Here is a 25,628-nt window from a genome sequence, read left to right on the forward strand (position 1 = left end):
ACCAAAACAGAATCTCAGGAAGTGCACACGGGGGAGCCAACAAAACCATGAGTTGCTATGGTAACTAGGAAAATGGTTTTGGTACAGTGAGTAAGTAGTTGCGCTGCACACACACACACACACACACACACACCCTCTTTCTATTTCTATCACACATACATGCACACTCTCTCTCTCTCTCTCTCGTTCCAGTCAGTGCAAAAACTATTAGCTTTGTTTCTACGGAAACCTCTCCCACGCAGCGTAGAGAAGATGCCTCCGTGGAATCTGTAGGCTAACACCGTTAGCTCGGCTGACACATGATCTGTGAGGATGAAACCGGCCTGCGCTCCTACTGTGATGCTAACGGCTCTTCTCATGATCAACGAGCTGCCAGGAGGCGTCAAAGGTCGCCGGGGACGACACATCGACGTTGCACAAGACAAAACATGACTGACTGTAACCTCTTTCTACACTCTCACATACATATTCACACACACACACACATACACACACACACACCTAGAGGCCTACTAAAGCAAACACTACCACTTCCTCTCCACACTTCTGCTTTTCTGACAGCATGTTTTTTGATATAAATGGCAGTTTGGTTCCCAGCCCCCAACCGAAACACCGACGCTCCGACAACCTTCGTCTTCATCATCATCCCTCAACAACACACTCAACAACAACAACAACAACATCAGAATCTAGATCAAGAAGAAGCTCCTGAGTCCAGCTCTGTCTGGTCTGTACCTTCGCTGCAGCAGGCCTGGGCTTGCGGAAGAACGATGTCTTGGCGGTGAAGAAAGTGAAGTCTTCGCTCTCGTCGTCCAGGCTGCAGTACCCGCTGCTCATGCTGTTACTGCTGGTCATGGAGGGGGTCAGCACTGTGTTGACAGTCATGGAGAGGTCCAGAGATGGATTGAGGAAGTGCTGGTTGTTGTTTTGTTTTTTTTATCTCGAAACACAAAAAAGAAGAAAAAAAAAAGGCAGGGCTGATGTGTGATCCTCAGCCACAATCAGAGTCTACGAGCATCTGAGCGTCCGTCACTTCATCCAGGAAACGTCAACGCTCCTCGTCATCTGCTGCCGATTCATCCAGAGAGGTGAAGTCCCACCTGTGAGGGGGGGGCGAGACAGGTGAACCCGGCTCAGATTCGGCAGCTTCGCCACCGGAGAGGAGACCAGGAAATCCGAGAGCGAGCAAAGCGCACAGATGTGTCACTTCCTCCTCCTGACGTGTGTGAGAGTTAGTGTGTATGGCACGCACACACCATATACAGTATATGCACCTGGTCATGTGTAGCTAAACACACGCAGAAGTGTGCACACCACACAACTTGTCAATGTGTCACACAAACACACACACACACACACACACACACACACACATACACATACACACGCGCTGGAGTCAGTTTACAGTTTGGTTTCAGGTTAACCCCGCTCACCTGAGAGCACCTGTTTACCCACACACAACACACACACACAACATCCTGCTCTGCTCGGTTTATATAGTTCAAGTCCTGGTTGCAGCAGCAGCAGCAGCAGCAGCAGCGAGAAGCTCAGTTATCCTGTCGTTTGTGTGTACGAGCATCCGTCCGTCCATCCGTCCATCTCTCTCTCTATCTATCCGTCCGTCCGTCCGTCCCTTCCTTGAGTCTCCGGCGTCAACAGTAGCAGCAGATCTCTTGGCTGCAGCTGCAAGACGCTGCACCGTCTCCTCACTCCTCTCCTTCTCCTTCTTCCTCTCCTTCTTCCTCTTCTCTCCGTTGCTTTGGCAAAAATACTACAGATGCCTCCCACTCAGCCTCCCTCTGTTTCTTACACTCTCCTTCTCCTCCCTCTCTGTTTCTCCCTCTTTCTCTCTCTGTCCGTCAACGCGCCCTCACTCTCCTCTCGCCGCCTTGCTCAACCATCTGTGGTTGAGTGTGTTATCAGCCTGCGAGCACCCTCCCCCTTTTTCTCTCCCTCCTCTCTCTCTCTCTCTCTCTCTCTCTCTTCCTGCGAGCAACTGCACCCTGCAGAGCACGGCCACTTCCTCTTACACAGAGCGAGAGAGAGAGAGACAGAGACAGAGAGAAACGATGCTGAGTGAGAGATATGAAGCCTCACAGCTCCTGTTTTACATACGTAAGAGCAGCAGTGACAGGAAGCAGCTCGCAGGCTGAAGAAGATGGCTGCTTTGCTTTGCTTTGCCGCTGACATTACGCTGCAGCGTGCAAAGGAACCAGAACCCATTACATTACAACCTGCTGTTGTAAACATGTCGCACTTTTATGTACTTTTATAGAGGAACACGACATAATTGGTGCTTAGTAATCAACATTAAAATCACTCAGGGGCAGATAGAGGGGTAATAAAACTGAGAGGCAGCTGCAGAGGGTGTGTGTTCACAGTGCTCAAGGTGAGATTAAAGAAATAATGAATAATTACCATGACGATAGAGATTAGCGTGACCTCTAACCCCACACTGACCCTACGCTCTGCCCTCCAACTCTGCCAGTGACCCCTTCCCCTTGTCAAAAAGCAGCTAACGCCGCTGCCACTGGTCAGATTGATCGTGCATGTGTGCGTCTGTCTGCACATGCCGGTTCTGTGTGTATGTGTGTTATAAATCTGCAAAACCATCTGAAACATACCACACTTTTATCAGTAGGACAATTTAAATCCATAACTGCATCTTATTTGACCTCCAACTGCTCCTGTTTTTAACTAGGCAAGGCAAGGCAAGGCAAGGCAATTTTATTTGTATAGCCCGTTTTTACAAACAGTTTGTCTCAAAGGGCTTTACATGGCATCGTAACAACATCCTCTGTCCTTAGACCCTCACATCGACTGAACTAGACTTCTCTGTTTTCAATTTATCTTTGTCACTTTACTTTTTGGTATTTCGGATTTCTGATATATGCTTGTATGCTTCAAACGTTTTGTGTTGTGTCTTGTCCATGGATATGGTTGTACGTTTCAAGTATTTTTTGTGTTATGCCTTGTCCTCAGATGTGCAGATTGTATTTTGCCTCTGCTATATTGCAAATGAGGTTGCTCCTCAATATATTTCCAAGTTTAAATAAATATATATATAAATAAATATAATAATGATATAATATAATCTACTTGGACGTGTTCATATGAAAGTCTAAACGCTGCAGCACACACACAAACAGACACTGTATCACCTTTTTTCAGCCAGTGTCTTTCTGTCTGTCAGGTTGGAGTCGGCTGAAGACTGATCACCTGCAGCTTTGCCCCCTTCCATCAGTGTAATCACTATGGGGAGGAGGCAGTGTGCAAGGGGGTGGGATGCTACACAAACACACAAACACACACACACACAAACACACACACATGCGTACTGAACGACACTCCTGCTGGTTGTGAGTCGATGAAGCATGGACAGTCTGCTGCCTGCGTGTGTATTGTGACTGCAGCGTATTGAGGGAGGGGGGGAAAAACGGGATCAATTTCTGCTGATGCACAGACAATAAGGACTTGGAAAGACACAACTACACACAGGTACACGTGCACACAAGTACACACGCAGAGCTGCAGCTATAAAACAGAGGGGAAGAAAAGGGGTTCTGCAGGAAATGAACTGTCATGTCTCCTCTTGTCTGCAGCACGAGTGCACTCTATGAAACAAATTCGAGTGTGGAGGGGGGAGGCGCTTAGTCACAGAGTTCATATATACCTCCGAGACAGACATCATCAACGCTCACTTAACTCTAACAAAGCTAAAAAAAATAAAAAAATAAAAAAAGACTCATTATTTTTGTTCCAGTACATTTTCTACATTAAAAGAAAGGGGCAATGTCTCTGAGCATCAAACACATTTGGATCAAATCTCTGCTATTTATCCTCCTCCTCCTCCTCCTCTTCCTCTTCGCTCGCTTCATTTCTCGCCATCCCCATCAGAGCAGCAGGATTGTGTATTATGTGTTCACACTCTCTAGAAGAGGAGTAATACCTGGCAAACAACCAGGGGTCTAATTTTGTGTTATACGCCCCCTGAGTATAAAGTCGCTGCCAACGCGCTGCTGCAGGCCGGCAGGGTTATCCAGATTTCTCTCGTGCATGACACGGGAATCTGTACAAATGTATTTGTGTGTGTGTGTGTGTGTGTGTGTGTGTGCACTGCATTGCATGAGTGACTGAGGCTTGGATGCCAAGAACAGTATGCAGGCTTGCACTCTATCTGATTCCTACACACACACAAACACAAACACACAAAGAGTGGGTGCATATAATTACTGTATCACTGGAAATCCAATAGCTCAGTACAGTGAGTGAGTCTGAAAGCCGAAATGATAGATTTTAGAGTTTAACATTACAATCATGGATAACTAAATATATTCCGCTTGCAAACAAAACACTGGGGGAACAGATAATGGCTCGATGCAGCTACTATGTCGTAATAAAGGCTTCAGATCTACAGTCAGAGAGATGAGAGGAGAGGAGAGGAGGTGGAGAGCAGGAGGGAGGGAGGGAGGGAGGGAGGGAGAGACACGAGACGGTGATGTGACTGAGCAGATTCGGTCCTCAGAACGTTCTGTGACCACAAAAAGCAAAATGAGCGCATGTATAAATTTATAAGCAGACAGCTGAGGAGTTGGGGCAGCTTGTTGTGAAAGAGGAGGACGGTTATGTAAAAGTGTACTGTAGGCTTCAAGAGATGCTGCGGAACGAACCCTGACATTACCCAATCCTGACTCATGTGCTTGCTTTTTTTCCTGAAATAACCTCTCGTTATTTATTTTTTGTCTTTGAAGTGCTCACCTTGTGCCGAAGCCGAGCTGTAGAGGAGGAGGAGGAGGAGGAGGAGCCGGTGCTTCTGGGAGATGGAGTCTTTTCAGGCTGTCTGTCCCTCTGGTTGCAGTCCAGCTGCACCTGGCTCTGACACTCCAGGTGACAGGTGTAGCTGCAGTCTGACGGACGGGAAGAGGAGAGAAACACAAACACACGGATCAGAGAGACGAGTGTGAACAGTTTGACAGACGCAGCCGTGAGTGTGAAGAGCCTGAAACGCTGTGGATGGACACCTGTCAGAGCGTAACACACATCACTCACCTGACACAGTGTGTGAGTCAGAAGAAGTGGAGGAATCTGATTCACTCAAACATGAGCAGTCACACTAAACTTCACTAGTTTACACAGAGAAGTGGCTCCACCTAGTGGCCGAGTTCAGACTCACACCCTGACAGCTTCTCTCAATGAAACACTCCATACAGTACTACTGCTACTATAGATAGATAGATAGATAGATAGATAGATAGATAGATAGATAGATAGATAGATAGATAGATAGATAGATAGATAGATAGATAGATAGATAGATAGATAGATAGATAGAGAGATAGAGAGATAGATAGATAGATAGATAGACAGACAGTACGATAGATAGATAAAATTATAGATAGAACGATAGACCGATAGATAGAACGATAGATAGATAGAACGATAGATAGATAGAACGATAGAACGATAGAACGATAGATAGATAGATAGATAGATAGATAGATAGATAGATAGATAGATAGAACGATAGAACGATCGATAGATAGATAGATAGAACGATAGATAGAACGATAGAACGATAGAATGATAGATAGAACGATAGATAGATAGATAGATAGATAGATAGATAGATAGATAGATAGATAGATAGAACGATAGATAGATAGATAGAACGATAGATAGATAGATCGATAGATAGATAGATAGATAGATAGAACGATAGATAGATAGATAGAACGATAGAACGATAGATAGAACGATAGATAGATAGATAGATAGATAGATAGATAGATAGATAGATAGATAGAACGATAGATAGATAGATAGAACGATAGATAGATAGATAGATAGATAGATAGATAGATAGAACGATAGATAGATAGATAGATAGATAGAACGATAGATAGATAGATAGAACGATAGATAGATAGAACGATAGATAGATAGATAGAACGATAGATAGATAGATAGATAGATAGAACGATAGATAGATAGAACGATAGAACGATAGATAGAACGATAGATAGATAGATAGAACGATAGATAGATAGATAGAACGATAGATAGAACGATAGATAGATAGATAGATAGATAGATAGATAGATAGATAGATAGATAGATAGATAGATAGAACGATAGATAGATAGATAGATAGAACGATAGATAGAACGATAGATAGAACGATAGATAGATAGATAGATAGAACGATAGATAGAACGATAAAACGATAGATAGAACGATAGATAGATAGAATGATAGATAGATAGATAGAACGATAGATAGATAGAACGATAGAACGATAGATAGAACGATAGATAGATAGATAGATAGAACGATAGATAGATAGAACGATAGATAGAAGTAGAACGATAGAACGATAGATAGAACGATAGAACGATAGATAGATAGAACGATAGATAGAACAATAGATAGAACGATAGAACGATAGAACGATAGATAGATAGATAGATAGATAGATAGATAGATAGATAGATAGAACGATAGATAGAACGATAGATAGATAGAACGATAGATAGAACGATAGATAGATAGAACGATAGATAGAAGTAGAACGATAGAACGATAGAACGATAGATAGAACGATAGAACGATAGATAGATAGAACGATAGATAGAACAATAGATAGAACGATAGAACGATAGAACGATAGATAGATAGATAGATAGATAGAACGATAGATAGAAGTAGAACGATAGAATGATAGAACGATAGATAGATAGATAGATAGATAGATAGATAGATAGATAGATAGATAGATAGATAGATAGATAGATAGATAGATAGAACGATAGATAGAACGATATATAGAACGATAGAACGAACGATAGAACGATAGATAGAACGATAGATAGATATAGAACGATAGATAGAACGATAGATAGAACGATAGATAGAACGATAGATAGATAGATAGAACGATAGAACGATAGATAGAACGATAGATAGAACGATAGATAGAACGATAGATAGAACGATAGATAGATAGATAGATAGATAGATAGATAGATAGATAGATAGATAGATAGATAGATAGATAGATAGATAGATAGATAGATAGATAGATAGATAGATAGATAGATAGAACTCCTGAGGGATCAATGTTTCATCCGTCAGATGCCAGGAAACACTCAGCTGATGATGAGTACGTCTATAACACACCACATTGATCGTAATGGACACACTTTAGTTTTAGACCGTAATGGAACTAAATGCATCATCATATAATATGACATATGGCCTCCATAGCTGTGTATCTACATCATCATAATAATGCACGCAGCGGATCTCAGCTCTGGTGTGGTCACTGCTGCTCAGTTTACAAAGAAAACAGATTAGATTCAGGGACTTCCCCCAGAAAAACTTCCCCAAACATCCCACTGTCCTTCTTTAATTTCTAGTTGGTTCCACATTATACATTTTTTTTATATACCTTGCAGACTTTATTGTGGTCAGAGGCTTTTCCACCACAGCAGCAGCCCCACATCTCTCTCTCTCTCTCTCTCTACTCCTCAGGCAGTGAGGTAATCCATGCTAAAGAAAACTGCACAGGCAAAAAAGAAGAAAAAAAGGGGGAGGACGGCAATTTGGGGAAATTCTGACTCATATTCTTTTTATGGAGCTGAAGCAGGAAGAGTCTTAAATAATAATAGGCTATACTGTTGTCTACATGCAATCGGCCGTTAGCTCATGTGTTCACCTCTACTGTCTGAGAATGAGCTGAGCTGCTGATATGAATGTCTGTATCCTGCAACAACAACAGAGGGACACCACACCACTGCCTCCCTCACACACACACACATACACACACACTCAATATGAGCACCGTAGCTATGGCAACAAGCTTCTTGATGATGACCACTGTGGAGAGAGACACAGAGAGAAGAGCCGTGTTTACTTACTAAGCTACATAAGGTCACTGGTAGAATTTGTATGTGATTAACAATGACGAGCGATAGGTCTCAGATTCATTTACAAAATACCAGAAAATTAATGGCAGCTATGAAGCAGCTGGTTCAGGAATGTGTATGTGTGTGTGTATGAGTGTGTGTGTGTATGAGTGTGTGTGTGCGTGTGTGTGTGTGTGTGTGTGTGTGTAGGGAGGAGACGGATCAGCGTTCAGTGACAGCAGAGAAACGTTAAGCAGGGAGGAAAGTTCACATGAAGGATATTTCGCTCGTGACGGTTCAGAGGTCGCCACATTAAGAGAGGGAGCCGGGCGTTTAGTGTGTGTGTGTGTGTGTGTGTATGTGTGTGTGTGTGTGTGTGTGTGTGTGTCACGGGGGCAGGTTGGCAGAGACAAGAGGCTGCTGCAAGGGGAAGGGCAGTGATGATGCCTCGCTGACAGCAGGGATGTGTCGGGGCCCGGGGGGGGGGGAGAGCAGAGTTCAGATAAGGGAGACTCTGCTCATGACAGTGGAGAGGTCGCAGTGAAAAGAGTGAATGAGAGGAAACACACAGAGGAAGAGAAGAGAGAAACTCCTTTCCTGTCCTGCTTCACTTCATTCACTCCATCCAACAGACGTTTGGAGCCTCCAGCTCTGTGGTCGTCTGCAGGTTGAAATTAGAGCCATATACAGTATGTCACAATATAAGCCTATAACATGACATTAATGTGGATAATAGACATTTATTGTAGTGTTAGCCTATTTATATATGATGCATGTATGAAAATACATATACAGCGATCGGGCCTAACATTATAACCACCTGCCTCATATTATGTTGGTTCCACTTTTGCAGCCAAATACACAACAAACTGTGATGCTCTGTGTATTGTGACACCTTTCTATCAGAACCAGAGTGTATCAATGGTCCACCACTGTTTATTCCTTCCTTGGATCAACTTTTGATAGATACTGACCTGTAGTGTTGTGGTCAAGACCACCTAACCCGAGACAGAGTCAAGACCAAGACTTTGAGGGGGTCGAGACCAAGTCCAAGACCGAGACCAAACCAAAGCAAGACCATTTTCAAAACCATTACTGTATTCAGTACCAATACTCATAATTAACATGTGGCTTGATATTGATATTTATACTATTCCTCAACTAAAAAGAAAAGATAATTTGACATGCAATCTAAACCATAGTTAAAGTGACTATGAGGACTTTCAGAAAGCGAAGTGTTTTCACACTACATTTCCCATGAGCCTCCGCACGCATGGTTAAATTCTTGGACCGGCAAGAAAAGATGAGACTCTTTTATAACCAAAAGCAAACTCCTGGGTCTCTTTAAAGGTAAACTAAAGTTTGGATTGAACAGAAGAACTCCTCCCACTGTTTGAAACTGATGACACCAAGTTTTTCAGATGGTGACACACAAGCAGATACTTTAGTAGAACGATTTAATTATCTTAAAGTCGTTGAATTACAGCATATAAACCAAAATGAGTGAACAACAGAGAGACATTTGTGGTTAAAAACAAATCACCGTCTGCAGCTGTGGTCCTGAGAAAAGATCCAGCTCAACTGAGACTGAGACAAGACCAAGACTAAGACCGGTCTCGAGTATGACCACATTATAACTCAACCACTGCAGACTGGGAACACCTCACTAGAGCTGCAGTTGTTGAGATGCTCTGACTCAGTTGTCTAGACGTCACAGTTTGGTCCTTGTTGGCTCAAATCCTCACACTTGTTCACGTTTCCTGCTTCTAACATCAACTCTGAGGACAAAATGTTCACTTGCTGCCTAATACAGTATTATATCCCACCCACTAACAGGTGCCATTACTTCACTTTACTACAGAAGATAAAATTGTTCAGTTTTCTACCAGGTTTTATGCATTTTTATTACATATATGACATATATGTTTCTACTTTTTACTTCCTTATATGGAAAATTCACTGTATATTTACATTTGCAGTGTGAAGAGCTGAGAGATCCAGCTCCACAGCCCTGATGTTACCACTAACAACAACAACAACTCACTGCTCCGATGCTGGTGGCATTTTGTTTCCTTTGGTTATACAGGCGGTTTCTGGTCTTTATGCTCAGTGTATAAAACATTACAGGTGAATGAAGCATGAGCAGCAAAGTTATAGTTTCGCACCTGAACACATTGCGGTGTGTGTATCCTGTGTATTGTCTTTTTTTGTATCTTGCGCGTTCTTTTGTAACTTTCAAACCTCTACTGTTTCTCTTAAAACGGGAATGAGAAAGGAAAAATGAGAGCAACAAAGGAGGAGGAGGAGGAGTGGAAATGTTTTCCTGCTCCACACCTACAGCCTGATACACCCCTGTCAGCAAGTCATGCTTCTCCCATTCCCACACTGATAACTACAAACTGTCTTAACTTCTGTCATTCACACACACACACACACACACACACACACACTGACAGACACACACACACACACACACACACACACACTGACAGACACACACACACACTGACATACAAGCACATTAAATTACATTTACTTATTATTTTGTTTTGTTTATAGCAGGTGTTGGAGCAAAGGTGAAAGATTTAGCTTTCAGTTTTTGTTGATAAGTTTTGTGCAATGGTATGGAAATGTTTGTATTGTTTGTTAAGTGGATGTATGTGTTTTTATTGGGTGGCAAAGCAGTTTCCCCTTGGGGATCAATAAAGTTTTCTAATCTAATCTAAAGGTTTAGATTTAGGGTTTTTTTCTTTGCATGTAGACCTGTGTGTGTGTGTGTGTGTGTGTGTGTGTGTGTGTGTGTGTGTGTGTGTGTGTTGTGTGTGTGTGTTGTTATTTTTGTACCTCATCCTACATGTGTGAGTGCTAATGAGCAGGTGGAGAACCGGTGAAGGTCAGTGTTTGCTGACACAGGCACAAACACAGGGATCGGTGAGGGAGAGGAGGAATGAAAGAGAAAGTAAAGGAGGAGGAAGAGGAGGAGAGTCAGCAAAACCAACACATTTTCTTGTGTGACCTTTTCGTTTTTTTTTGTGTGTGTGTGTGTGTGTGTGTGTGATCGTGGTTTGGATGCTGCAGATAAAATCCCCCCTCCCCTCCCTCCTCCTCCTCTCTGGACGACATGTCGGTGCTCGCAGGGCTTCCCTTCTGCTTTTCTGCGGAAAGTCCACAGTTACACAAGTGTGAGTGTCGAAGGGGGAAGTTGTTTGACTTTTTAAAACGGCGGTGAGGCCGATCCGATTCCCCTCAGCCGGGGTTTTAGGAGAAGTTGTGTTCAAGTCGTCCACTTATGTGAACCCAGTAACTCGTCTCGTTGGGAGGCTGATTTTTTTTTTCTTTTCAGCACATGCACGGGCAAAACACGTTCTTGTCATCCTGCTTTATCGCTTCACATCATCAGACTGGAAACCACCTGACGCTCCATGTGCTGATCCAGCTGTCAGCATCCATACACTGTCCTTTCACTTATGTTTTGAAATATGATTCTTCTCAGACTCTTTTCTATTTCTTTATTATTCCACCATTATTCCATTTTAGATTTATATTGATCTTGTTTTATATATTTGGGGGCTCTTTCTCCTTCAAACCTGAATCTCTATACTGTAAAACAAAAAATGTTCTTTATTATTTCATCATCATATTTGCATAAAATCCAAAAATTATGCTCAATTAACCATTATTTTTTAGATTACATCAATATTGAGCCGTTTTTTTGATGGTAATTTATCATGTTTTTACATAAAATGTAATGATTTCCCTGCTCATGATAAATAGAACTGATAATTTAACTATTTTTGTATTATTCTTGTTCTGTTGTTGTTGTCCTTGTTCGGTACGTCTTTTTATATTATATGTAAAAGTCATATTCCTTTTATGTGCACATACTTGGACAATACATTTAGATTCTGATATAAAATTATAGCTATATTTCTCTTTCATCTACTGCCACTGTGTTTTACAGAGGAATGCTGCTTCCTTTGGTGATTGAATTGTTAAAGACTGGCTAGAATAAAAGCTTGCTTTTAATTCTTATAATCAATAGTTAGGGGGAAATCTCTGCTGCTCTGAGGAGAAACAGTACAGTACAGTACAGCCCAAAATGCAAACTCATTTTCATAAGTGAACGGTGCCAGTGATTATTTCCATCTTATTTGCGATTTAATGAAATTATGAGATTTCCAGTCTCAGCGAGGAGGAGTTATTATGAAATTGAGCTATTATGAAATGTGCACAGACTCATGTATCCGGGGGCGGGACATCAACAGATGACTGCAATGAAGTTGAGCCATAAACACTCATCAGCCATCATGTTTACTGTCTGTGAGTGTGTTGTGTGTTGTGTTGTGTTGTGTTGTGCGTCTCCATGGTACAGTAAATGGCCTCAGTTGCTCCTCCACACACACACACACACACACACACACACACACACACTCCTCCTTCATCCCCTCATCCCATCGTTCCAGTCTGACGGCTAGGGCGACGATGCAGAGCGATGATGGAGACGGAGGAAACTTCCTCGCTGCAGTGGAGACGGAGACGGAGCCGAGGAAGCTCAGAAGTAGTAGCAGCGTGTAGTAGAGATCTATATGTCGTGGCGGTGGCCGTCTTCACTTCCTCTGCTGCACTTGGGTCGATAACTCCCCCCCAACCCCACCCCCACCCCCCCACGGTGAGGGAGCATCGATTACAGCGATTTAATGACCACAAGTCTGAGGTGGTGGAAGCTACTGAATATTTTCTTCTTTTTTATCATCTTTTGTTCTCTTCTCTTCTCATTCCTCTTGTTCTGGTAAAAGGCCACGGAGCCAGAAAAATGCCCCGTTTCAGCTTTTATCTACAGTAACCGGAGAGCTCTGTGTTGTATGTGTGTGTGTGTTGTATCTGTGTGTGTGTGTGTTTGTGCAAGACAGAAAGAGACAGAGAGAATTGGAAGATAGGGGGATGTGGGTGGTTGTTTTCTCTCTGTGTGAGACAGTGGGTGTGGGACAGACAGCGGAGGGGCTGAGACAGATTAGCTGTGTTTCTCAGGTCACGGAGGATGTCTGCATGGCACCAGATAGAATATATGGTGTGTTTGTCTGGGTGAGAAGAGGAGGGGGGGTAGGTAGCTTTAATGTCAGGGCGATGATACTAACACGGTTAGTAATGAAGCTCAGGGAGGCTCTGCAGGTCTTATGGGGGAAATTAGGAGCAGCTTCAGGGTCTTCAGGGGGGCTTTAAACAGTCTGATCCCATCACAGCTCATTTGGAGCACTTATCCATGATCTCCTACTGTGGAGCTCACACACACACAAACACACACACACATGAACACCAACACATCATGCCACTCGTTCCATAACGTCTCATTCACCTAATGAACTCTAATTGCCCCTGAATAAAAATCTGACCCCCACGCTATGGAGATACATTTGCATCTTTATTATTTAATCAAAAGAAAAGTTGATTTAAACAAAAAATATATTTTCAATCAAATAATAACTCACTTAATAATAAAAAAAAACATTTTCAATCAAAGAAAAAAAGGGTTTAAACACAATTTTGGTTTTTTTTTTATTGAAGTGAAGTTTGTTTTGATTGAAAATATCTTTTTTGTTTAAATCAACTTTTCTTTTAATTGAATAATAAAGACACAAATGTACCTCCGCCCCTCTGAGACATCTGTGCGTATTTGTGGAAGCAGTAGTTTCATATTTGTTTCTGACTCTGTTTATCTCCATCACTGCAGCATCTCTTATCTCCATCTGTGCAGCTGCAGATGCTCCCGGAGTTACTCAACAAACAAGAGAGGAACCGAGCTTTAGTTTTGTTTTCTGAGCTAAAATCATCGCAGAGTTTTTACGTGTTACTCAATTGGATGCTCTAACTGTGGGTTACAAGATTTGGATTGATCAGTATTATAAAGAATGCATAGTTGTCATTGTTTTAGAAAAAACCCCAAAACAAGACATTTCTGCTTTGAGAGAGCAACATGGCTGCGTGACACGTAACAGAGCGGTCAGCAGCGTCCAGTCACAGTAAATCTGACTGGATGTCTCCGTCTTGTAAGAATGTCTGGTTTGTTTGCTTCAGTCTCCTCCAAATATCTGCAGACCCCCCCCCCCCCAGCTGCTGGACCATCTGTGCAGCAGGACTGAGCCAGGTGTCTGAAGTCTGTTTCAGAAGAATGAAAAAATATTATGTAGTAAAAAAGAAAAAAGCTAACTTCTGATTTGCCAATAGGAATAGTTGACCAAAAAATGAAATTCAGTCACCCTCATGCTGATGAATACTCTGAGTAGTTTTTTATTCCTCAAAGTGCATCTGGAGACCCGGGAGGCCGGTTCGTAGTCCAACAAAATCCTTATATCAGTAGCCCGGCCTCCTGGGTCTCCAGATGCACTTTGAGGAATAAAAAACTACTAGAGTATTCATCAGTATGAGCGTGAGTCAATAATGACTGAATTTAATTTTTTTGGTGAACTATTCCTTTAACATCCTGAACTGGTTGGTTGTTGGTCTGCAGTGTCGGAGCAAAACTGTTGCTCTGCAAAATTGTGTTGCATGGCCACAACCGCAAGTATCGTCATTAGAATAAAAATAATGGGGGATATGACGAAGAGTTTCATGATGAAACGGGACAAAAATAAAACTGGAAAATGGAAATGTTTGAAGTCAAAAAAACCTCCCAAGGTCAAAACCTGTTAAGTAAAACCTCGAGGTTTTGTGGATTAGATTATTCCTGCTTTAGTCATAAAATACAATCTGCCCCCACACAACCATGGCACAAAAAACTCTGATAGGCTATTACATAACAATGTGATGATGACTGGACTGGACTATCTCTATGGAAACTGACCAAACTCCGTCAGCTGATGATGAAGACCGCGAGATGTGGGCGAACGCTGCGGCTTTTTCCTTTTTTCTTACTTTATCAAGATGTAACAACCAGAATCAAGAATGAGCTGTTAGCTGGGCAAAGAGACACAAATATTTTGAATTCTACACCACAGACACGTTGATCTGAATTCACTTTGTTCGTACCAAAGGAAAACTTTAAGGATTTATCCGCCGCCTCACAACAAACAGACTCAACAAAGAGCTGTCAAAATCCAAGCAGCTGAGACAAGCTGAGTCAAAAATCCACGTAACACTGAACCCTCTCTTTGAACTGCACCTTTAATCTCGGATGGCACGATTTTTGTAAAACAATAAAAACAATGGCGTCCTCACAATAACGTGCTTTACTGAAACACTGTGCAGCCACAGGAGTAAAACTATGACAAAGCATCTTCTGAAACAAAGCTATAAATTCTTCAGATAAACATCTCGACACGTTTCATCAATTCAACAATCAACATTTCAATTATTTTATTCTCAGCAGTTCAGAGCCTTTTTCAAGAGGAAGTTTCCAGCCAGTCGGCGTCATCCTCGACTGTGACACACTTTGGCAGCGGATAATTATAGATCGGAGAGAAGAGGAACCAAGGAGTCTGATTTGGGCCAGTTTGTTCTTTAAAGGATTAACTGGGTTTCCTTTACAGGGAATTCCATCTAAAAACATCTATTATCCGTCTGAAGCTGCTGCTGCTGCTGCTGACGCCGTCCACGCTGCAGCATGACGTCACTCAGGTGGAGCGGTGACGAGCTCGCTGCCCCCCTGACTCATGTTTGGTCAGTCTGACTTATCGGGTTGACACAGGAGGACACACACACACACACACACACACACACATGAAAAAGCTGCAGTAAACATCTTTTTGTCTCCCTTTTTCATTCAGCTGTCAGTCTCTGGTTGTGAATGGATCAATAACTCTGCAGCATCCTCTCACTCCCGGTCTCTTTGCACCCCAGCCACACTGTGCTAATGTTACATTATGTAAAAGAAACTGAATTAAAAAAAAAAAAAAAAGAAGAAGCTGCATTAGGCGGCCGCTCGTCTATTTGGAGAAAACATGGGGGAAAATCGATGCTGCGCAGCCTCCAGCCTCCAGCCTCCAGCCGGCTCACTCTTATCTCCAACTCCTGCTACAAATATGAAAGTCAATATGATAATCCACTTACATAGGATTTTCTCAGCGGATTGATGATGTTGGTTCTTTTTTCTGTGTTTGTCTATGTGTGTGTGTGTCTATGCGTGTGTGTGTTTGGATGTGAAAGAGACACTGAGTAAACTGTGGATGCTGCTGCTTTCATCTGACCTGTTTTTACTGGACTATTCTACTGTTTACATCCAATCTGCAGCCTCTGTCCTCACACTATCTTACACACAGGGACAGTGTCTATGTCTATGTGTGTGTGTGTGTGTGTGTGTGTTTGTGTGTGTGCTCTTAACACAAAAGCGACAGTGGGTGTGGGGGGATGGGGGGGTGAGATAGATCAGCCGATACACAGGGGTGCATAGACAAAGAGTTACAGCGCTTGAGGGCATTTCAGTTCACAGATAGACAGACTAATGCACACAATACCAAATATTTTGGCCCACAGCCGCCCTGTGAGGCCGGCCAGGCTCAACAATGTCGACTCATCATCTTTTTCCTTTTTTACCAAAGAGCCGTCCTGTAGTTTAATAATCAGCACCACCATCATTGTGCAACTTCTAAAAAATCTCTAGGTAACACTTTACTTGAATAGGTATTCATAAAACTGTCATAACCATGACATAACAGCTGTCATAAACATCAATGAATACTTATGACAGCTGTCGTTAAGTGTCATTCGGTAAGTTATGTCACTTTTAATGCAAAGTTGACATTGTTTGAGATGTTCCTTGTTATGAGAACTTGACATAATTTTTAAAGTTTGGCAATTAGGTCTGCTATGACAGTTTAAATTGTCTTTATGTCAAGTTGTCAGAACAAAAACATCTCAAATAATGTCAACTTTGCATCAAAAGTGACATAACTTACCGAATGACACTTAACGACAGCTGTCATAAGTATTCATTGATGTTTATGACAGCTGTTATGTCAATCTTATGAATACCTATTCAAGTAAAGTGTTACCTCTCCTCTATTCCCAGTTTACCACTCTCCTGCATCCTGCTTCCACCATCCCTCTCTCTCTCTCTCTAAACCTTCTCTCCGTACCTGAGGTGGTGAGCAGAGATCCGTTAGAGGACGACCGCCGGAGGATCCTCAGACTGTCGCTCCACGACCGGGACTTGGGCAGCCGCTTCAGCAGCCGGCCCAGCCGCCGCGACACCTGTCCGAAGCAGGCGCTGCCGGCCTCCCCGTCCGAATCCCCCCCCCGGCCGACCTCCTCCAGATGCAGCGACACCTGGCCGAGGAACGTCCTGCTGCTGCTGCCTTCAACTGCCCCAGCTCTGACCCCCTTTGCCTCCTTCTCCTTCTCCTCCTCCTCTTCCTCCTCTTCCCCTCCAGCTGTTATCTGTGCCATGGATGGAGCAGCATGGTGGCACCATCCGGCCGGCACCGTCCTGTGCGTGTAGCCCTCGCTGGCCCTCCTCCTGTCCTGCTGTTGCCCCCCTCTGCTGCTGCCACCGCCGCTGCTGCTGCTGCTGTTGTTGCCCCCCCTGTCCCTCTGAGGACTGCCCCAGCGCCAGCCCCCCCAGTTCCCCCCTCTGCCATCCCAGCGCAGCCACTCTGCCACCGGTGCCACGCTCCGAATAAACAGCCCCCTCTCCACTCGCTCTGCCACCCCTCCACCTGTACTCCCCCACACGCTCTTCGACTTGCCCTCGCTCTCTCCTCTCTCCTCCTCCGATCCTCCTCGCACCTCAGCTCAGCGTGCGGACATCGGCCCCAGATCCTCCACCACCGCTGTGCTGTACTTCTCTACTTGTTCCTCTCTAACGTTTCCCCCTCTCCCTCTCTCTGTGTTATCACTGCTCCCACATCCTCTCTCTCGTCCTCTCTCCCTCTCTGTCTCTACTGCAGCACCCACACACTCTGCAGTAACAAACAGCCAGCTTAAAGAGACAGAGACCCCGACGACGTGCTGCGATCCAAACAGCAACAGGAGCCGTTCACTCTCCTCATTCATTCAGAGGAACGGCCGACGACTTGCTGAGATCTTCTTCTTCCTCGTCGTCACCTCCTCTCCTTTTCTCACCCTCTCTCTCCGTCTTCTTCTATCGGTTTGATCCGAGACCCCCACGACGACGGCGAGTCTGATGGAGGGGAAGTGAGTCAGCCATCCTGTCTAACCCCACAGCACTGACATATCTTGTCAGTGTGAAGGACTCTCATCACCTCAGATGTGTGCGTGCATGTGTGTGTGGGCCGAGGTGATGCGCAGTCCGGCGGTTATTAATATGCAGTGTGAAAGAGAGAGAGAGGGAGAGAAAGAGAGAAAGAGAGAAAGAGAGGGGGCTGCTGGGAGTTCTCCTCCTGCCCTACTTCTAAAACTGAAGAGTTTGGAGGAACAGGATGTGCTTCACTCACAAGTGTAGCTATGACATAACCACAAGCAACGCCGCCACTCTCTGATGTCACCTCTTTTTGTTGCAGTGCCTATAGGTTGAGGATGATGATGATGATGTAATGTGTGTGTGTGTGTGTGTGTGTGTGTGTGTGTGTGTGTGTGTGTGTGTGTGTGTGTGTGTGTGCTTGTTTTATATGCAAAATTTCCCAACTGCATTCAAGCTGACATGAGCTTAAGAATGTCTTTGTCCCGTCCTCTCTCTCTCTCTCTCTCGCTGCCCTCACCTCCTCTCCCTCTGCAGTCCTCCTATCACTTCCCACCAAGGGCGACCTAAATATAGCCTGCTTGAAAATCCCCACTGTTCTGCCATACATACATACATACATACATACACATAGATACATACATGCAGCAGAGCAGCAACACCATGCAGGTGTTTCTGTACAAGTTTGGAAAGAAATAACCTGTATTTATCAAGGTCAAATTATGTCAAAGGGATAGTTCAACATTTTGGCAAATTAGCCCATTGCCATAATCCCTATAGTTTGAGGAGTAGGTTTGTTACCTTTAATTGTCGGTGCAAGCTATTTTAAGAACGGCGGAGCAGAGCCACGGAGGCTAATGGGATTTTTTGGTTTCTCTCATCAAACTAATCAAATACACAATCCAACAACTCCAAAACGCTCTGGTGGACAAGTTGTGACCTGCACATTCACCACGCTATGAGATAATAACAGAACGTTACCAGTTGTTTTAGAGGTAAATACAGAGACTGCTTGATGAAAAACTGTCCCTGAAGGCACCTCTAAAACAACTCCGTCTTGTAACGTTCTGTTATTATCTCATAGCGTGGTGAATGTGCAGGTCACAACTTGTCCACCAGAGTGTTTTGGAGTTGTTGGATTGTGTATTTCATGAGTTTGATGAGGGAAACCAAGAAATCCCATTAGCGTCCGTAGCGTAGCTCTGAGCAGCTCGCAGCTCTGCTCCGCCGTTCTATAAATAGTTTGCACTGACATTTAAAGGTAATGAACCTACTGCTATGACTATAGGGATTATGGCAATGGGCCAATTTGCCAAAATGTTGAACTATCACTTTAAAGTGGCTGCAGAGGAAGAAAATAGTGAATGGTCGCGATGTGTTGAACATCTGCTCAGTAGCTCTGCTCAATATTCAATGCAGCTTTGTGTTGAGATTGTATGTTTTCAGCTGGGGACATATGAGCTCCGAAGGAATGTTTTGGCTGACGTCTAGTAAAAACTATATTCATCGCAGAGTCTGGCAGAGCAGCAGCAGCAGCTATGTCGAGACATGAAGGTTATGAGCCATTTAACACAAACCTCCTCCCATGTTTTCTTCCTCCACCGTGAATGAAGCTTTGAGAAAACCCAACGAGAAACGGATGAGAAGAGTTCCCTAAGAACAAGGCCGGCACTGTGTGGACGGGAGGAAGAGGTAAAATCAGGAGGAGATGGAGTTAAAGGGAAAAAAAAAAAAAAAGAAATCCTCCAGAGACAGATCAGGAACGCCGTGAGGCAGAAAGAATACACCGGGAGGGCAACGGTGAAGGTCTGTGCCACATGTGTGTGTGTGTGTGTGTGTGTGTGTGTGTGTGTGTGTGTGTGTGTGGCTTCCTGGCAGCCATGTGTCGGTGCAAGTATCCCTCCCTCTGTCTCTGCAGTGACCAGCACATGACCTCACGTTCACTGCTGCTGCTGCTGCTGCTGTAGATACACAGGAACAACACGGATCTCTCCTCACTCAGCCTGTAAATGTTTAAACACAAACATTGTGTGTGTGTGTGTTTGTGTGTCTGTGTGTGTGTTTGTTTAACAGGGCTTTGACAAATTCTCCGATCTAAGTGGAGCTGCTGCTTGTTGTGAAATCAAGTTTGGAGGAACTCGTGGTCTCCAGAGCGTTCACCTTGTCGTACAGTACTTTGACCCAGGGAGCAGAGAAACACAGAGATACGCAGTATCACACAAACACGACCACTTTAAAGAGATAGTTCAACCTTTTCGGCAAACTGGCCCATTGCCATAATCCCTATAGTCATAGCAGTAGGTTCATTGCCTTTAATTATCGGTGCAAGCTATTTTTAGAACGGCGGAGCAGAGCCGTGAGCTGCTCAGAGCTACGCTACGGAGGCTAATGGGATTTCTTGGTTTCCCTCATCAAACTCATGAAATACACAATCCAACAACTCCAAAACGCTCTGGTGGACAAGTTGTGACCTGCACATTCACCACACTGAGATAATAACAGAACGTTAAGAGACAGAGTTGTTTTAGAGGAAAATTCATGCAAAACTGCTGATGTGTGTTGCCTTCAGAGACAGTTTTTCATCAAGCAGTCTTTGCATTTACCTCTAAAACAACTCTGTCTGGTAACGTTCTGTTATTATTTCATAGCGTGGTGAATGTGCAGGTCACAACTTGTCCACCAGAGCGTTTTGGAGTTGTTGGATTGTGTATTTCATGAGTTTGAAGAGGGAAACCAAGAAATCCCATTAGCCTCCGTAGCGTAGCTCTGAGCAGCTCGCGGCTCTGCTCCGCCATTCTAAAAATAGCTTGCACCGACAATTAAAGCTAACGAACCTACTCCTAAAACTATAGGGATTGTGGCAATGGGCCAATTTGCCAAAATGTTGAACTACCCTCTGATTCCAGCTCCTTAAACCATTTCTATTAGCTGTGTTTCTTCAGAAATCAGAAATTGTGAAGGAAAATTTTCACTATTTTCTGGCGTCTCATAGCATCATCAATTAATAAATTCACAGCCAACCAAAACAGATTATTATAAAGCCGGATTATTCAACAATGAAACCATCCCACCTCGCGTTGGACAACCACAATCAGCAGAATATAAAGAGCTGAACATTTGTGAAAACGGCGTGTATTGTACTGTAATATGTGTATATACAGTAACTCACTGCGCTGGAGCCACACCAGCATGGTTCCCTGAAAGCTTTAATTAAATATTAATCTCATGTCTGACTCTGTCTGCCTGTCTGTAATCCCAACCTCTCCATCCCTGAGGTATAATCCCCAGCAGGAGACTCCCAGAGCTGGGATTAAAGAGGCTGCAGCCCCCCCGTCCCCCCACCAACCCCAGTGTTCCCTGACCAACATCAAGACACGACCAATCGGATCCTGACAGAAGCGATAAACAACAACTAATGTATAGATTTATACATTTTCTCTGCGGTTCTGCTTATTTTCTTTTAAATTATAGCATATATTACTCTTTCCTCTGTATTTATTATACAATGTGTGTGTGTGTGTTTGTGTGTTATCCTGTGTGCAGACTGAACTGTATTGGGGGTCAAATCTCATAATAAGTCAGATTAATGTCAGAGCTCACACGTGTCTAGACATGACACAGTTATCAGACATGCTTCATTACGGTATTTTATGGCCCATTAGAGGCCTGATGCCACATATGGTGGTCGTGTGCATGTGTGCAGTGTTTTTATGCATGTCAGCAACAAACACATGCATGAGGGAATTAATTCAGAGATTTATATATATATATATATGTATATAAACGAAGACAGAGCAGGAGAGGAGCCTTCGAGCCTGGAGCTCCGGCTGCGCTGACAGATTCCTCTGTACAACGAGGCCACATCACAGCAGAGCCTCCGAGTTCCTGAACGTCCCACGGGGGAACGGCTGAGCTGCTTCTATATGAGCTTCAGATGCAACACAAAGCCAACGCAGATAGAGACAGAGAGAGAGAGAGGGTGATAAATTAAAGACAGGCCGGCCCGGGAGCAGAGAGCGAGAGACAAAAGAGGCAGAATGATGGTTGTTTATGGTTGCAGGAGGGCCTCCGTCTCTCACTCCCTGTCATTTGCTGGGTGTAGTTGAGAGACGAGCATGTGTGTGTGTGTGTGTGTGTGTGTGTGTGCCGTTTCTATTTTGGCAGCTTTGGGTTGCAGTCTCCCCACAAAAATACCCTGAAACGCCTAAAGAGTTGTATCGCTTGTCATAAATGCCCTGCACTGTGACCCACCCCCCTTAACCCTCCTGAACGGCCGTGCACCGCAGTCACCTCTGATGTTTTCCGGGAAAAGAATAGATGGTTTTCTGTGGTGGTGGTGGAGGAGGAAGAAGAAGAAGAAAGCTACAGCTAATTAGTTTGATCCATAAAAGAAAAAGAAAAAAAAAAGAAAGTCAGTGAGGTTCGTGGGTTGTAAAGAAAAACCCATGACTGTGCATGTGAATACTGCTCCAGTAATCTCTGCTCTCGCTCCACTGAGCTCCTGCTGATAGCACACTAAATCAGACAGCTCTGCTCTGCAGTGCTGGAGGAACTCTCACTCTCTTCCCCTCCTATACTGTATCGTTCCCTCCTTCCTCTCCGGTGCTCCTCGTTCTATCCCTCCACATCTCCTCGTATTATTTTTTTTTATCACCCTCCCTCCCTCCCTTCCTCTTGTTTCCATTTCCCTCTTCGTTTTGTTTCCAGTCCTCTACCTGTCCCCTGTCTCTCCTCCGCCCTCTCTTCCAGTCTCTTCACTTTCCTTATACAGTATCTCACAATACTCTACAGCCGCAGCGCGCACACACACACACACACACACACACGCACCCATGATGACAGAGTACTGCTGACACAATGCCAACTCAGCATCGGTATGCTCTCATGGACACACAGATTCTCACACACACAGCACTCATGCATGTACAGTACAGCACAGCACACACACATTCACACACCAGCCTCAGCAGAAGGTGTGTATTTGTCTACAAGTGCCAGGTTAAACACATATTGGATGATGCCAGGTCAAATTGGCTCGGCTTTAAACTCTCTCTGCGCGTGTGTGTGTGTGTGTGTGCAGGTGGGAGTGATGTCATCGGAGTCTGAGCAGCTCTCAGCAGAAACACCTGAGGCTTTACAGACTGCACCGAGAAACACTGGAGTCTAACAAGCAAGAACACACACTCATAGTTTAAATACTGTAATAGTGTGTGTGAGCTTTGCAGACATTTCCCAGTGTGTTTCTAGATGTCAGCAGCAGCAGTGTGACGACCTCAGTCCAGTCTCCGGTTCTTACAGAGCTGAGGCTGCAAATACTTCACAGTGAGAGCGAGAGCGAGGACTCTCTCTCTCTCTCTCTGCATGGGAGGGCGAAAAGCTGGAAGGACAAGATAATGAGCTTTCCATGGAAGATTTCTGGCCGCGTCTGTGGAGCAAAATGCTCAGAAATGTCCTTCCCTATCATAATGGCTCATTGGGCTCACACACACACACACACACACACAGCAGTAGTGGAGCACATGGTCACTCTGTTGTACCCTTCAGAAACTAATCCAGTCCAACCATAAACAAGATGCAACTCATTACACCACATATTCACTCGGGGTGGGAATCTTTTACTATCTCACGATTCGATTCAATACGATTCTTATTTTTGGGGCTGTATATGATTCGACTCAAAATAGATTTTCGATTCAAAACTATTTGATTAATAATGATTTCTGCTTCAGTCTATCGGTGTACAAAGGATCCTCATGATCTACTCCAGTCTGCTTTGCAAGACAGAATGACTAAAGTGTCTTTTTCACATTTATTGAGTTTTAAACATTTATCCATGCTTAGATGGAATTGTTGAAATTGTTGCATAAAAGCAATATCACATATTACTTAAGTAACAAAATTAAAAGTGCCTCTTAATTTTTTAAAAATTGTGCAGTTAAACATGCTGCCTTTTAAATTCTAAGGAAATTGATTTTCCTTAGAATTTGTTTCATTTAAAAAAAAAATCTTTTTTAATCGATTTTGGGACATTTTATATCGATTCTGAATCGTATTAAATGAGAATTGCCATTCTTATGTGAATCAATTTTTGCTGGCACACCTCTATATCACCATCACAACCACACAGAGAGGAAACTACACCAGTCACACAGTGGAAGTATTAGAAACTGGTTTGAGAGTGAGTGGGACTCGAACCATGCACTTACTTTGACACTTCAGAGCCTGGGCTCGGAGGATCATGCGGCTGCAGGCGTCGCACCAGTCCTGCGCCAGTCCCGGTCTGGCCTCGAACTGGTGCCCTTCGCCCCTCTCGGTCCTCACCCGGGGGTCGTCCAGCTGCTGCTGCCTCTGGGGGGGGAAGATGGACCAGCAGGCCTCCCTGCGGCGGGACCGCTCCGGCCGGGCCAGCTTCACCACGCCGGTCCGGCCCTGGTACAGCCGCCGCGCCGGGAGGAGACCAGTGGAGGAGGAAGAGGAGGAGGAGGAGGAGGTAGAGGAGAGCTGCTGCTGTCCGCTGCTGTCTCCTTTATTGTGTCCATTGGCAACAGATCCCCCCGCTTGCATGATGATGCCCGACCTACTATTACTGAGTGAACCTGAACCCCCGCTCCTCCGACTAGTGGCGCCGCTGTTGTGGTTCTGGTCCATGTTCATGTCCATGTTGCTGTTGTTGCTGCTGCTGCGGTCACCGGTTTGACTTTCCCGTCTCCCGGTCTTCTCCTCTCTGTCCCGGTTCGAGCTACTACGTGGCGCAGCAGCAGCAGCAGCAGCTCCGCATCCTTCTGCGGGCATCATCATCATCCTTTCTCCTCTCGCCGCCGCCGTTTCTGTCTCTGTCTCTGTCTCTCCCGCCGCCGCTGCTGGTCCGACTCCTCCAGGAGACAATAAGGGCTGAGTGTCCAGCTGCTCCCTTTCCCCTCCGCCGCCGCCGCTCCTCCGGTAGGACACCAGCCTCTCCCCGGACTGTCTCCGAGGCAGCGTGATCTTCTTCTTCCCGACGCCGGGCAGTTTGAAGTGCTGACCCGGGTGCTGCCCCACCACACTTGCAGACGCCATTGTCCGGTGTTGCTATATATGAGTGTGTGTATGAGTGTATAAGTGTGTGTGTGTTCGGCTGCTCAAATGTGTGTTAGTAGTGTGTTTTCTCGTCGTGCTCTGAATGTAAACTCCAACTCACGCCCGCGCGTAAAAGCGAGTAGTAGTGACGCAGGGGGATCTGACAGCTTTAAATGCCGCGAGCGCGCTCCCTTTAAAGCGACATGAGCGCGCACTAATCCCCCGCTTCAGAGGTTGTTGAGGGTTTGCACTGACACTAATTCACTGGATGATCAAGATGACAAGTTCAACAACAACAAATATATGAAACTATTAGACTGATGTGTAGGTGTACAACATTAACAAAACAACAGGATCTCTAAGTGGGCTGCGCATGTGTTGTGATTATTGTTTTTATGCTCTGTAACTAAGGTTTGATGAGGTATTCAGTAGCCTACTTATATTATAATTACTACACCAATAATAATAAAAAGAAAAATCAACATATATGTCCAGAGAATCTGTGCCGATTCACTATAAAGCACAATGATGATAACATT

The 25,628-nt window shown here is 44.3% G+C and overlaps 1 protein-coding gene across 1 annotated transcript in view; it reads right to left on the bottom strand.

The window, feature by feature from the left end:
• rassf5 (Ras association domain family member 5) overlaps positions 1–25,122 on the bottom strand; it is a 33,545-nt gene extending 8,423 nt beyond the window's left edge. The window contains exons 1-3 of the mRNA XM_085777889.1: positions 24,240–25,122; positions 4,759–4,907; positions 736–930 (exon numbers count right to left, since the gene is read on the bottom strand). Of these exons, the coding sequence (XP_085634015.1) occupies positions 736–930; positions 4,759–4,907; positions 24,240–25,089 (1,194 nt within the window). The 5' untranslated portion in view covers positions 25,090–25,122. The remainder of the gene's footprint in view (positions 1–735; positions 931–4,758; positions 4,908–24,239) is intronic.
• Positions 25,123–25,628: the final 506 nt, after the last annotated feature.

This window comes from Trachurus japonicus, chromosome 5 (assembly GCF_045865225.1).
Source record: "Trachurus japonicus isolate A0001 chromosome 5, Traja_1.0".
Classification (NCBI taxonomy): Eukaryota; Metazoa; Chordata; class Actinopteri; order Carangiformes; family Carangidae; genus Trachurus; species Trachurus japonicus.